Source organism: Amblyomma maculatum, chromosome 1, assembly GCF_055883805.1.
Source record: "Amblyomma maculatum isolate TAMU_Amacu chromosome 1, ASM5588380v1, whole genome shotgun sequence".
NCBI classification, from domain to species: domain Eukaryota; kingdom Metazoa; phylum Arthropoda; class Arachnida; order Ixodida; family Ixodidae; genus Amblyomma; species Amblyomma maculatum.
The window spans coordinates 466,579,324-466,594,979 of NC_139344.1; the positions used below are offsets into that span (position 1 = coordinate 466,579,324).

The 15,656-nt window shown below is 48.4% G+C and overlaps 1 protein-coding gene across 1 annotated transcript in view; it reads right to left on the reverse strand.

Annotated features, from left to right (window-relative positions):
• Positions 1-15,656, reverse strand: part of LOC146209874 (sodium-coupled monocarboxylate transporter 1-like) — a 173,389-nt gene that overhangs the window by 40,188 nt on the left and 117,545 nt on the right. The window contains exon 11 of the mRNA XM_084587465.1: positions 15,095-15,181. Within this exon, the coding sequence (XP_084443591.1) occupies positions 15,095-15,181 (87 nt within the window). The remainder of the gene's footprint in view (positions 1-15,094; positions 15,182-15,656) is intronic.

The window sequence follows — 15,656 nt, forward strand, 5'->3', positions numbered from 1 at the left end:
CATCCCAGCCTCATGGAGAGGACAATTCAAGGGAACTCCATTACCGAGGAATATGCACCCCGACTTTCACCAGCCAAGAAGACAAGCACGAGCGGAAGCTATAAAAAGGCACTACGGCGGGCGCGAGGGCGTGTTCTATGTCGATGCTGCGGGTCCTGAACAGGGAATGGCGGCCGTTGCGGTAGTACACCAAGATAAAACAGTGGATGGACTAATATTACACAGCCATGACACACTGGCTGCGGAGGAAGTGGCAATTGCCCTAGCTGCGACACACACTACCTCAGAATACATTCTTACAGATTCACAGACAGCATATCGCAATTACCTCAGGGGCAGGATTGCACCGCTAGCAGCTAAAATCCTGCAAGATAGTTACACCCGTGGCTACCAACCCATGGATAAACACTTAGTATGGGTACCAGGTCACCAGGGCATCCCAGGGAACGAGAGCGCACACGCCTCAGCCCGAGCATTTCTCCCCCGGGCACCCAATACGGATCTCGTGGAACCTCCTATCCCATTGCTAACTTACACCGAAATACTTCAGCACTTAAGATTATCTCGCCGGGTCTACCCTCCACCGGCAAAGACACTAGACAAAGGGGAGGAGATACACCTCCGCAAGCTACAGACCAACACTTTTAACAATCCACGCAGACTACACGCAATAGATCCAGAGTCATTTGACTCACAATGCAAATTCTGCGGGGAGAAGGCGGACCTATACCATATGGTGTGGGCATGCCAGCGAAATCAGACTGTCACTATTAATAACCAGCCAACGCAGGAGGGGTGGGAGGCAGCTCTGACCAGCTCGGACGCAAGGGTTCAAAAAGAACTCATCGGAAGAGCGCGGACAGCAGCCTACGCCAATGGGGTTCCGGACTGAGGACTCCAACCGCCGCTACAACCTCCTAATCATTTTCATTAAAATATTTTTACCACCACCACCGGTTGTAGGCCGTCGTTGCACCCGTCACTGCTTCGGTGGTGAACGACGGCTGTTGTTTTTCTCCTCTAATTTGATGGCACATACACACACAGGGGGATGGGCCATTGCGGCACGCGTCTTTCTTTCCCTCTTCTTTTTCTTTCTTCTCTATTTTCTCTTCTGTCCGCACGAGGCAGCGGAGGGGTGGAGAAAGTAGAGAAGAGAGAAAAAGAAGGACGAGGCAGCCTAGCCTGGCCCTGATAGGGCTGGGAGAGGTCGGTCACCGCTGCGCATTGCCGTTCCCCGAAAGCTGCAGCAACGGAAGTGCCGGGTGCGTCACTCAGAAATAAAACACAACCTTACGTTTTGTTTGAGCATGAAGCGCAGTACGGAAACTGAAATGAAATATTAATAAAATAGCTTTATTGATTAAAATTATTTACTGTAAAGAGCGTAATACATCACTGGCGTCCGTCGCGCCATTTTTGCGACGTTGAATAAGTTGGTTTGAAAAATCACCGTGGCGTAACTTCGTAAAACATTACTTACGATTACGTTAGTTCGTAATGCGAAATGTGAGCGCAGCTCATCCGCTGTTTCACCTTTTCGATATATTAAGACGAATATTTTTAGCTAGACACGTATGTACAATTACAGACAACGTTTGTACAATTACAGACAACGTTTTTTAATTTCTCACACGTATTCTATCAATATACACTCCACTAAAAGTTCTTAGCTGTCATAACAGAAACGTTGTGGTCGGAGAAATGAAGTACCATTGAGTTATCGTAAGGTTGCGGGAAGCAACGCGTGTTCCCATAGGAACGTTGCGCGACTGACTGATGCCGCTCGTGCTGACGCCGCTAGCGAATGAGAACGGGAGGCACCATGATCGCCGCCAGGTAAGAAGGGGGACCCCTCCTCTTCCTCTTTGTGCATGGCGGCGACGGTGTTCTACGCAGTCACGTTGTCTTGACTCGCTAGCGGTGGCAGCTGCTGTAGCGCTCCCCCCGGCGATCCCCCCCCCCCCCTTCCTTTCCTCGTGCTCTCCGGTTGCTGCGCGCGCTCCTGTCTCCATAGTTCGCCATTGAGTGTACCCCCTCCCCCCACCCTTCTTCCTGCGAGGCTCTGGTTGCCTCAGTGCCGGCTCGAACTGGGGCGATGAAAGCGGGACGTAGCTGGTTACGAGGTTGACGAAGCCGACGCGAAACCCAGGAACGGGCGCCAAAGAGCTGCGCTCTAAAACATTATATGCATGTTAAAAGGTGGATGTTGCATAGAGCTGTCTCTTAACGCAACCTAAAGGTAACATACGCTAACTGAAGACAGGAATTGATTACCGTGAAGGTAATTCAATATTGTAATCGTTTTCGTACCCTCACATCCTGGCTGCATTCGCGGATGGTTTTCCTGCTGCTAATAACAAAAAAACATGGTATTTTGCTACTTCAAGGTAACGTACCTTAGGAAGTATATTTGCAATTTATTTCAATGTTGTGAAATGAGAACATTCTTACAATCAGGTACGTGGTCTTAATTCATTGCGCCACAGAAGCCACGGGTAGGACGGTCTTTAAATGCGCTCTTATTCATTTTTATTCAACGCACTAAAGATGATGCGACGGAAGCGACTGGCATTATCAGAGAAGTAATGGAAGCAATTTTAATCCCGCAAACTATTTTATTCCGTATGCATTTTAGCTTATGCACGAGCAATGTATATAAAAAAGCATATTAATTTATTGAATACCTTTTTGTTCTGTTTTATTTTATTTTTTTGTCACGCCAACCGGCACTTCCGTTGCTGCAGTTTTCAGGGAATGGCGCGTCACCCCCGCTTGTGGCGGGGGCTAGCCTGCCACCCATTTTTATCTTTTGTAGGCCGTCATTGTACCCGCCACAGCTTCGGTGGGGGACGATGGCTGCTGTTGCGTCGCGCGTCTTTATTGTTTCTTCTCTATTTTCTCTTCTGTCCGCACGAGGCAGCGGCGGTGGCTCAGCTACTGATTCAGCAGCAAGCCCGTGCATTTTCTTTCCGTACTTCCTACAGCCACAACATTGGAGGTGGCTCTGCTACAGAGCCAGTAGCAGGCCCGTGCATTTTCTTTTCCTTCTTCCTACAGCCACAACAACAACAACCGCCATGGCGGCTCAGGCGCTGGAGCTCTGCTACTGAAGCCGAGCACCCCGGTTCACACCCGACTGGTTCATACTATTCTCTCTGATGGCTTTTTGTTTTATTGCGAAAGCACTACAAGATATCATGGTGACTCATTGTTCAATCATAGATACCATCACTCTGTGTTCGTTGCTAAACTTGAAAGATCCGTCGGCAAACTCGCGTGTTTAGCCTCTATACTCGACTTTGAATTACCTACACGAGGCTTTGTGTTTGTTATCTCATTAAATACACCAATGAGAGCGACGGCACAACGCAGACTGGACGACATTCTCAGTCGCTGGGTTGAGTGTCTGCTTTCTCACTAAAATAAGGGCATCAGAAACGTGTTCGGTGAAAGGCACCTGACAACCATATTCTCGCGCTGGATGAGTTAGGTGAGCAACCAAGCGATGCCAGTTTCGGGCGTGTATTTAAAAAGTACGGAGAAGCTTCTGAAGGACTCGAATTAAACATATTTACGAGATAATAAAATAAACAGCTCGTTCTGTTCTTCTCATCACCATCTTTATTCTTCTGCACCTGAGCAGATGACGAAGAATATTAAAGAAGGGCTTTGTTGTCTATTGTACAAGTGAGGAAATATGCAGCGATAGCAATTCAGAGACTAATCGAGGTCCCCGTCGATTTGGCATGCGACATGTAGTTGGTATATACACAGAGCAAGGACAACGAAATTGAAGGAAATGACGAATTAGATTTATACGCAATAACACAAAATACAAAAACCTTAGTAGGTGAATTTCTTTTTTGCACGTTTTTTGCAACTACATTCATGACTCCTATCAGAGAAAGAGGTGGCGAGTGCATATGCCATAGAGTTCCTTACATTAACTAGAGGGAAAGCTGAGGGCACTGTACTTCAGCCATCATGGGGGCGCTAAGAATCATGGGCCGGTGTGCTACTTGTTGCGAGACAGTCGGTTTTTCTCGGATGCATGGAGTGGCGTTACTGCGATGTTTCTTTTTCGTCATCATCATCATTTGAAGGCGCGTACATAGACCATGAAAGCCATAGTAGCGAAGGCGCAAAACCAGACGTCGCCAATAAATGGTTTCTGTTTCCCGAAATGCCAATAAAAACTTCCTTAAGTGATGCGTAACCATGAATATTTTCATAACGTTTTCATATTTCAAACTTTGCCTATTAAGTGCGAAATATTGGTATTTGTGCTGCTCAAAACTAAGCCAAAAGGAGAACGAGCCATCGCTTATATTAAATAAATCTCACACTGACATGCTGTTTCGCTCTCTTTTTGCAATTTATAGTCACAATATGCAATCTTAGGACATTTTTTTAAGGTAAAACAACATTTATCTTTGCATTAGTTTTGGCCAAAAGTTGTAGTTCTGCATTCGGTAGCTCACCGGCCCATGATGCTTTGAGCGCCCATGGTGGCTGAACTGGCCGTCTGGAAACTCCATGTAAACTCCCATAGACGGCAGCACAGCTTTCCCTCTAGGTAAGAGTAAGAAACTCTATAGCATATGCACTTAACCGCTGTTGGTTTTTTTTTTTGTTTTCCCGAATAACATTACTCATTATCATAGATTTAAATAAAGCCCAGTTCCGTATATGAAACCGTGTGCTGTGCGATGTCAGTGCACGTTAAAGAACCCCAGGTGGTCGAAATTTCTGGAGCCCTCCACTACGGCGTCTCTCATAGCCTGAGTCACTTTGGGACGTTTAACCCCACAAACCAAACCAAACCAAATTGCTTTCTGAAACTCTCGTCATGAAATGAAACAGTGCGAAACGAGGACTGAATAGCAAGGGGCAAAACGAAGTGTACGTGAGTGCTGAATAAATTATGGTAGGGCTATGCAGTAGCATGTTGCAGTCTGCACACAGGCTGATTTTGCTGTAGCGATAGGTACAACAATCCAAAATCGCTAGCCAGGAGAAATTTCCGGGTTCGAATCTTGTCCACTCCAATGATGTTTCTTCATGAGAGTTCGGCAGCTCGAACCCGTATCATTCTCGGTTAGGTTTGAAAGTGTGAAGCTGCGTTTTGGAACCAGAATCATTCGGAGACTAACCTGTTAGACCGATTCTATCGTGCGAAAGATCAATTTAAACTACCCATCTTAGGATACTTGGAATGTGACTCAACAAGTTTGACGACTGGGCAAGTTGGTAAGGGTTCATTTTCTTTTCTTTCTTTAGTCGATATTTATTGCCTCAGGGCATCAGTAGGGTATGAGATGAAGGATGAATAAATGATTAAATGAATGGAAAAAGGTTGGCTGATTTTATGAAGTTCAGAAGTGAGCGATTATGAGGTCCCTGCGTCCAAGTGACGTATGAGGCAGGATTGGTTGCTGAAAGGCAAGCTATGCTCAGGTGCAAGATTCGTGTTGGTTTAAGTGCTGGGCAGTCCCACAGCAAGTGGTGGATGTCGACCTCAACATCTTCGTTCTTACAGATCGGGCACCCTGGGCGGGGATATAAGTGTGGCTGGTGTAAGGGCAACACCGACCCGGATCCTCCTAAGCGCTACCTCCTCTGCACCGGTGAGACCGCGGGGAAGGGATATGGCACACGGACGGATAAGTGCACGTGTGCGGCGCCGGAGGTGCTCCTTTCTTGACAAAAGGAGGGTAGCGTCGTCGGCTTCGAGAAGCCGTGGGATGATGCGTCTTGGTTCACGAGGTGGGTTGCAAAATCAGCTTGACTTTGGGAAGGCAGCAGATTCCGTGGGACCCATTCAATGCGTATTGATTGCGGGATGCACGCCGCAAGCTAGTGGATGTCCTGGCAAATTTTAGGGCAGCGGCTGACACGTCGGAGCAGACGTACTGCTTCATAAGGGTTATATTTAACCAGCCAAAGGACGAGACACAGGAAAGAAGAGAACAGGCCAAGGCTGGACTAGCAACTGAATGTTTATTGAACGGAAGAAAACAACGAAGACTCCTTCCGAAAAGCACGCGCACAACCCAACCGGTGGAATGGCTGGAAATTGAGAAGAAGATGAAAAAGAAAATTCAAAGTCAATTCAAATTCAAGGCCTAACTAACGACTTTTCTAATAGAGCAAATTCCTTACAATAAAGGCTAACCGATGCCTTGGCCACACACTTGTCCTCAGCTTTAGCAATGTAATATGCTTCAACCAACTCTCTACAGAATTGATTACCATTGCTGTTAACTACACCCGCATTACTGAAATTAGGCGCAAAAAGGCACGGATCAAGCTCCGACTTACACTCTCGGGATTGCACATGTAGCGCCAGATTAGAACTCGCCTTCCCTCACAGAGAATTAGAGTGCTCCGTCAGGCGCACATTTAGACATCTGCCTGTCTGCCCATAGTAGCAGCGGCCACAATTGAGCGGAATGCGATTCGTTGTGCTGTGTCACAAATAGAAAAAGCACAACCTGCAGAAAGAATGCGGTTTATCGAATTCCGCTCATGACCGGTACAACTATGGGCGGACAGGCAGATGTCTAAATGTGCGCCTGACGGAGCACTCTAATTCTCTGGGAGGAAAGGCGAGTTCTAATCTAGCGCTACATGTGCAATACTGAGAGTGTAAGTCGGAGCATGATCCGTCCCTTTGTGCGCCTGATTTCAGTAATACGTATGTAGTTTACAGCAATGGTAATAAATTCTGTAGAGAGTTGATTGAAGCATATTACATTGCTAAATCTGAGGACAAGTCTGTGGCTAAGGCATCGGTTAGCCTTCATTGTAAGGAATTTGCTCTTTTAGAAAAGTCGTTAGTAAGGCCTTGAATTGGAATTGACTTTGAATTTTCTTTTTCATCTTCTTCTCACTTTCCTGCGATTCCACCGATTGGGTTGTGCGCGTGCTTTTCGGAAGGAGTCTTCGTTGTTTTCTTTCTTTCAATAAACATTTAGTTGCTAGTCCAGCCTTGCCCTGTCTTCTTCTTTCCTGTGTCTCGTCCTTTGGCTGGTTAAATATGGGATGTGACGTCGCAACCTGGAAGGCCAGTGAGAAGGCAGGTATGATCCACATCGTCACCCGGCTTTGACTTTTGGGTGAGGGCTTTCACACGAACAGTGCAGCTCATTTTCTCATACACGTTATTGAGAGTAATCTTCAGAAGTGTTTATGATGGTAGGTTACTTCGAATCAAATAATATTTCTGCGCACAAGTTTTAGTTTTCTAATCCTTGTGAAATTTTACGCTTTTGGCATGGGAATTTATTTTATAACATGACAATACGAGCCTAATGAACGGATTAAAGGTCCTGCTTCGCTCTCTAAAAACGCCTACACGACCATTGCAGTTCGCGAATTTCTGAGATGGTTCGAAACACATTTCAAACAAGGCGCTCTGCAGCTGGTGTTCCGGAACGCGACCAATAATGCTTAGCATGAAGAACTTATTCATAGGTGCACTGCTCAATGCTACTGATTGATTCTTCCTTTTTATGACCTCTGATGCCTTCGCGACTTCTCATGTGCCCGTGCAACGGGACCTAAGGTGCCCTTGTGGGTGGAGTTGCCAATCGTTTGCACTTTGCTCCTAGAAATACGATGTGTATGCAAGGGAAGAGTATGATGCAGTAGTTCAGAAGTTCAGCCTATGGGTAATTGCGATTTCACACTAATGGCTTGGCCAAGATATGGGGGTTAAATAGTGAATAGAACGGCACAGGAGCTGAACGAGAGCGCAAGATGACATTGATACTGTAGTATTGTCTTCTGCGTCTCTTTTGCTCTATTTCTTGCTGATTTTCTCTGTGTTGTTAAGAGGCTGTCTGTACCAAGCAACCAGCAGACACGGAAAATAGAGCCGATGATATTGCCGCGAAACCTTCAAACAGTATTTGTTGTTTTTTAACAGCCGCCGGCATACAGGCTTATCACTCTGATTTTGGACCGCGTATCAGTTCCGTAATCTTTGTTTGTTAATGCTCGATGTCGCGAGTCACAACTTTATCAGTTTTTGTTGTAGCGCAAGACGTACCGAGATCTGTCTCGAAGGTTCCGGCCACTCGGGTGTCTTTCCACAATGTTCCAGCCCGTGCTGGTAGCTGTTAGCGACGTTATCTAGATTGTTCTGTGCAGCCTTTAAATTGAGCGTTGCCGAGTGTAACGGGCATTCTTTGTTCGGCGATCGACGAGCACGTTTATTTCTATCGCCGCCGCCGAGTTGCTTAGTTCTTTTGCGGGCGCAAGTCAGCCCAAATAAACAGTTTCTTTAGTGCAATCATCGACCCCTTCATTTTTGTCGTCGACCTCGTCACCACTACGTGACATCTGGTGGAGGTGCTGCCTTTGATCCTTCAAGCGAAGACCCAAGCCTTGTTCCTGTCGCCCTGGAAGACCAGCCTACAGGTCACCGAGCCAGCCGCCGACTTCAAGGCCTACAACCCGAACACCGGTCTGCTGCTTGACCCCAGTCGATCTCGGAAGGCATCGACGCTGACAATGGCCAAGCCTACAGCACCGGTTGTTTTTGTCCAACCCCGTGAGCCCCCCTGCTTCCATGGACGATCGGATGAAGATGCGGGTAACTGGATGGATCTTTTCGACCGTGTGGTAGAATTCAACGGTTGGAACGACGCTGCGAAACTCAGGCAGGTCTACTTTGTTCTTCAAGGACATGCCCTAGTTTGGTTTGAAAATCACGAGATTTCTTTCAAGGATTGGGAGATATTCAAAGCACAGTTCTTGATGGCCTTTACAAGTTCTGTCAGAAAAGAAAGAGCTCAGGCCCTCCTCCAATCAAGAATTCAACTACCAAACGAGCCCGTCCTGGCCTACGTAGAGGAGATGAAACGCCTGTTTCGCCGCGCCGACCCTAACATGACCGAAGATGACAGAGTGAAATTCTTAATGCGAGGCGTTAAAGAGTCGCTTTTTGCGGGGCTTGTCCGGAACGCGCCGAAAACTGTGGAAGAATTTGAGAGTGAAGCATCGACCATCGAGAAGACGTTGGATACCCGGATGCGCCACTACGAGCGACCACTTCAACCAAACTACTCATGCCACTACCCCAGCACATCTGCAAGCGGAGAGAGCCTTCGGGACCTCATCCGGGATATCGTGCGGGAGGAGCTCCGCCGAATGCTGCCATCATCGCAACAACCCCAGGTAGCGACGCTCGCGGACGTCGTCCGTGAAGAAGTTCAGCAGGCGCTGGGCGTTCCTCAAGCGACGGCTGCTACTGTTCCAGCTCAAGAGGCAACAGCGATGAACTACGCTGGTGCATTACGTCGCCCTCCGCCCCGACGTGATGACCTTCCGAGCCCCCGCCGCTACCGGCCTGTTCCTGAAAACCGCCCCTTGGCTCCCGCCCGCCAAGCCTACCAACGACCAACAAGACCCAGGAAGTGCGACGCATGGAGGAGAGCGAACAACCGGCCATTATGCTTACACTGCGGTGAGGCCGGCCACATTCTGCGGCACTGCCCGTACCGACGAATCGGTCTCCGCGGATTTGCAGTCGACGCTCCACGACCACGCCCAGGTGAATGACCGCAAGAAATCGACAACTATCTGCGTAGCGGTGATATTGCGCCACCAAGCCGTCGATTCAGGTCTCCATCGCCGTACAGGGCCCGCTTTGCGTCGCCAGGACGTAACTATGATGGTAGTGTGCGAGGAAGGTCCCAAAGCCCCCGTAGGGGAAACTAAAGGCAGCAACCTTTGGAGGGGAGGTTGCTCAACGGCGAAATGACGAACATCCTCCGCCGCCGACGACCACTAACGACGACGCAGCCATTTCACCGCCGCTCCACACGACGTAATCGACGACATCACGACCAGACTGCAAGCAGACAACGCCGCCCAGCGCAGTAACTACGGTATGCCCCGGCCATGACCTGAAGAAACGACGGAGCCGAGACCGGACACTAAGGCCCACGTGCAATGCGAGGACGCGAACAAGTGACCTTGAAGTTGATATCGACGGTCGCAGAGTCACTGCCCTAGTAGAAACCGGAGCTGACTATTCAGTCATTAGTGGACCGTTAGCCTCTCAACTCAGAAAAGTTACCACCGCTTGGGATGGCCAGCTGATTCGCACTGCAGGTGGCAACCTGATTACTCCATCGGGACGATGCACTGCAAGAATAACCGTAAATGGGCGTACTTACCCCACCAGCTTTGTGGTCTTGCAGCAGTGCTCCCGCGACGTGATTTTAGGCATGGACTTCCTAAATGAACATAGGGCTATCATCGACCTGTGATCCAAGCTCATCAAGCTCTCTGCAGACAAAGCCATTCCTGCTACGACGACGTCGATGCAACACATCCCCCTAAGCGTCCTCGATGAAGAATTTACCGTCCCGCCCCGATCAAGCATCGCAGTCTGCGTAGGTAGCGCAAACATCGAAACCGCTGAAGGCATCGTCGAAGGAAATATTCAATTGCTCTTAGAACGAGGTGTCGGCATCGCAAGAGGCATCACGAAATTCCGGAGAGGTCAAGCTCAGGTTCTGGTAACAAACTTCACCGAAGAATACCGGCATCTCAACAAGGGCACGACGACCGCTTTTCTCGACGAATTAGCGGACCTCAAAGATGCATTCGCCCTCCACAACCAAACGCTTGAAGACACAACGAACCTATTCCGTCAGCCTACATTTGACATCAACCCGGCATTGACCCACAACAGAAAAGACCAGATTCTCAGTCTGCTTCGAAGCTACGGGGAGTGCTTCTCATCGTCATCGAAGGTACGACAAACACCACTGGCCAAGCACCGCATAATAACGGACGAACACGCCCGACCTCTGCGCCAAAGCCCTTATCGTGTATTGCCGCGAGAACGCCAGGCCATTCGCGATCAAGTTGAGGAAATGCTGCGTGATGACGTAATCCAGCCATCGAACAGCCCCTGGGCTGCACCAGTCGTTTTGGTGAAGAAGAAAGACGGCACACTTCGCTTCTGTGTTGATTACCGCCGCTTGAATAGCATAACGAAGAAGGATGTCTACCCGTTTCCCCGCATCGACGATACTCTCGACCGGCTCTGCAATGCAAGGTACTTTTCATCGATGGACCTAAAAAGCGGATATTGGCAAATTGAGGTCGACGAAAGAGATCGCGAGAAGACCGCATTCATCACACCGGACGGATTTTTGAGTTCAAGGCGATGCCATTTGGCCTCTGCTCCGCACCAGCCACATTTCAACGAGTAATGGACACAGTCCTGGCAGGCTTGAAGTGGCAAATTTGTTTGGTATATTTGGACGACGTTGTTGTGTTCTCATCAAACTTTGAAGACCACCTAAAACGACTACAGACAGTGCTGGAAGCCATCAAGTCATCGGGACTAACGCTAAAAGCAGAGAAATGTCACTTCGCCTACGAAGAACTCCGGTTCCTAGGTCACATCGTTAGCAAGGACGGTATCCGCCCAGACCCGGGGAAAACAGCTGCAATCGCACAATTCCCACCCCCTGCCGACAAGAAAGCTGTGCGCCGATTCCTTGGGCTGTGCGCTTATTATCGACGATTTGTCAGAAACTTTTCGCGGATCGCCGAACCGTTGACGCAGCTTACAAAGGCTGACGTACCTTTTAAATGGGAAGCGCCGCAAGGAGAAGCCTTCGACGAACTCAAGCGCCGCCTGCAATGCCCTCCTGTACTTGGCCACTTTGATGAAAACGCCGAGACCGAAATTCACACCGACGCGAGCAGTGTGGGACTAGGAGCCGTTCTCGTCCAGAAGAGTGCCGGACAGGAGAAAGTAATCGCCTACGCTAGCAGGTCCCTCACAAAAGCCGAAGTCAGTTACTCGGTGACCGAGAAGGAGTGCCTTGCAATCATCTGGGCCACTTCTAAGTTTCGTCCATACTTATACGGCCGACCATTCAAGGTGGTAAGCGACCATCACGCACTCTGCTGGCTGGCTAATTTGAAAGATCCTTCCGGCCGCCTTGCCAAATGGAGCCTACGACTTCAAGAATTTGACATGAATGTAGTCTATAAGTCGGGCCGGAAGCATTCCGACGCCGACTGCTTATCTCGAGCTCCCGTCGATGTTCCCCCGAAAGACGATGACGACGACGCCGTTTTGGGACCGGTAAGCGCCAGCAGTTTCGCAGAACAACAGCGATCAGACCCTGAGCTGAAAGCGCTAGCCGATTACTTGGAAGGAAAGACCGCTTCCCCTCCTGGTGTGTTCAGGCGACATTTATCATCCTTCACGTTAAGCAATGGCCTCCTCGTGAAGAATAACTTCGCACCCAACAAGACCGCGCAGCTTCTCGTAGTGCCTAAAACTCTTCGGCAAGAAATTCTGCAGCCGTTGCACGATGAGCCCACAGCAGGCCACCTCGGATTTCCGCGCACGTTGCGTCGAATCCTGGAGAAGTATTACTGGCCGCGACTGTCTGCCGAAGTTGCCCACTACGTGAAGACGTGTCGTGAGTGCCTACGACGCAAGACGCCGCCGATCAGACCAGCAGGACTACTAAACCCGATTCCGCCCCCAATCCTGCCCTTTCAACAAATTGGAATGGATCTCCTCGGCCCCTTTCCATCTTCGTCTGTGGGTAACAAGTGGATCATCGTGGCCACTGACTACCTTACCCGTTACGCCGAAGCAAGAGCACTACCAAATGGTACCGCGGCAGAAGTCGCCAAATTTTTTGTCGAACAAATTCTCTTGCGACACTGCGCCCCAGAAGTACTCATCACGGACAGGGGAACGCCGTTTACGGCAGAGTTGACGCAAGCCATCTTGGAATACAGTCACACAAGCCATCGACGAACAACTGCGTACCATCCCGAGACCAATGGCCTTACGGAACGCCTGAACAAAACGATGGCGAACATGATCGCTATGTACGTCGACGCTGAACACAAGACCTGGGACGCCATCTTGCCGTACGTAATCTTTGCGTATAACACGGCAGTCCAGGAGACGACCAGAGCGACCCCGTTTAAGCTTGTGTACGGCGGGGAGCCCACGATGACCCTCGACGCAATGCTGCCGCACGTAACCAGCGAAGACACCCTTGACGTCGCCGCCTACCTGCTGCGTGCAGAGGAAGCCCGACGACTCGCACAGCTGCGTATTAAAGACCAACAGCGCACCGACAGCCGACGATACAATTTACGACGACGCCACGCAGAGTACAATCCAGGAGACCAAGTGTGGGTTTGGACACCAATTCGCCGTCGCGGATTTAGTGAAAAGTTGTTGCGTCGATACTTTGGGCCATACAAAATCCTTCGCCGCGTCGGATCACTGGACTATGAAGTCATTCCCGATGGAACGTCAGCATCACAACGGCGACGCGCACGCCCAGAAATTGTACATGTTGTACGACTGAAGCCTTATTACGCGCGTTAAAGAATCTGTGGTATTTAAACTTCGCAGTGTTTATGTTTAAGTTGCTTTATTTTGGAACATCGAGGCGATGTTTTTTTTAAGGGGTGAGTAATGCCGCGAAACCTTCAAACAGTATTTGTTGTTTTTTAACAGCCGCCGGCATACAGGCTTATCACTCTGATTCTGGACCGCGTATCAGTTCCGTAATCTTTGTTTGTTAATGCTGGATGTCGCGAGTCACAACTTTATCAGTTTTTGTTGTAGCGCAAGACGCACCGAGATCTGTCTCGAAGGTTCCGGCCACTCGGGTGTCTTTCCACAATGTTCCAGCCCGTGCTGGTAGCTGTTAGCGACGTTATCTAGATTGTTCTGTGCAGCCTTTAAATTGAGTGTTGCCGAGTGTAACGGGCATTCTTTGTTCGACGATCGATGAGCACGTTTGTTTCTATCGCCGCCGCCGAGTTGCTTAGTTCTTTTGCGGGCGCAAGTCAGCCCAAATAAACAGTTTCTTTAGTGCAATCATCGACCCCTTCATTTTCGTCGTCGACCTCGTCACCACTACGTGACAATATAACGCTGAATTTTGACACATGTATGAGCAACTGGTGCAACCGCATGAATATCAAATAGGTGAATGAACCAGTTAACATAGATGGTGGCAGAAAAGGCTCTCGAACGTGATGTGTTAGTTATCAAGTGACTTTTATCTGTACTCCCTGCAAGTCACATCACACTGATATTCACCGAGACGTAGCTGACATGCACAGGGACTTCATCTTCGCGACCACCTATATATAAGCACAGCAAATTTATATAAAAACGTTAAAGGAATGCATTCATTCTAATTACGTGTGAAAATAAGAAACTGTTGCGAGTTCCAGGCTTGTTATCTTAGACCTCATTTATCTTTTCGATGCGTTTCCGACAGCTGCAACATTACCTGTACGTTACGTTTTTACCTATATTTTATTAACCTTTTTATGGTTTGCTTAATTTATTTAAAACAGTTTTAGGTTCTCGCTTTATTTTCTTTGCATTTCACTAACCTTACCTAAGTTATCTCATTTTCATAGCATTGCTATCACTATCTATCAATATCTTAAAATACAACTATCTCATCCGTAGCTATCTATCTAGCGAGGAAGTGTCGTTTAATACTGAGAATGTTTGCCTAAATTCGCAGGAAGCTACGTTAACGTTCTTGCCTACCTTATATAAATATCAGTATACTATCATGCCTCTAACTGGTAATCTGTGCCAGATTGAAAGTTAGAGCCATGTTGCTATGACTTATCCCTTTATTAATAATATCCTCTGTTAAATACTACACTATCAGTGGTGGTCGTCTCTATTACCATCATTACCTCCTGTACACATCTCCTTGCCATATCCTCTCCGTACAACCCATGAGGCAGCAAATGTTCTTGGATTATTAAAAGAAATTATACATGACCAGAGCGAAATCATAATAATAAAATAAGCCTTTCTTCTGCTGAGGAGCGTACAATATCAGACATATGATTCACAACACCTACTTACTATAAGTTACTTTTTAAAGAAAGAAGGGATTAACGTTCTCTGCTTTTTTGAGGAAGTTAACTTTTGTGTACTGAAAAAGAGAACAATATTACTTCTTAATTCATCACTCCGAATTGCTGCAGTGAGAAACAATTCGGAAACCTATGTTGGGACAAACAAAAATCATCACAGACATACCTTCGAATGGACGAAAGGGAACATTACTGCTAGAAGACAGAGGCCAACGAATGCCGCCGTGATGCCGTTGTATACCATCATAAATATCTGAAAAAAAAACGCCCCGAAGAGCTCAAACATTGTGCAGAAATCCTCACCACTATATGCCCTCACAGCACGAGCACCTATGAGAGCAAATATGACAGTTATGGTGAATTCGAGTGGGAGAGTAGGCGCACTCGAGAGCACTTCGCAAGTGCTCTCATACAAGCGGGCGCCCTCCACTGGGAGAGCAGGGGTAGAATCTGTGGCTTACAATGGTAGAGAAGGAGGGCTTTTCCTCTGCTGAGAGCACCCGAGTGCACTCTCGGCTGTTCCCTCGTCTAAAGCGAGAGTAGAGGAAGTCACATGACATAAAGCGTCATATCCGTGCCATTTTTTTTCTCCTGAGCCGGCGACGCTCAAAATAGCGGCAGCAAAGCGTCGGTAGGTGCTTTTCTAGAGCACTATAGCGTCGGCGCTCGGCGAGCGGAAAACATTGCTCAGGTGCTGTACGCATGTTTGAGAGTCGCTGCTGGCGTCG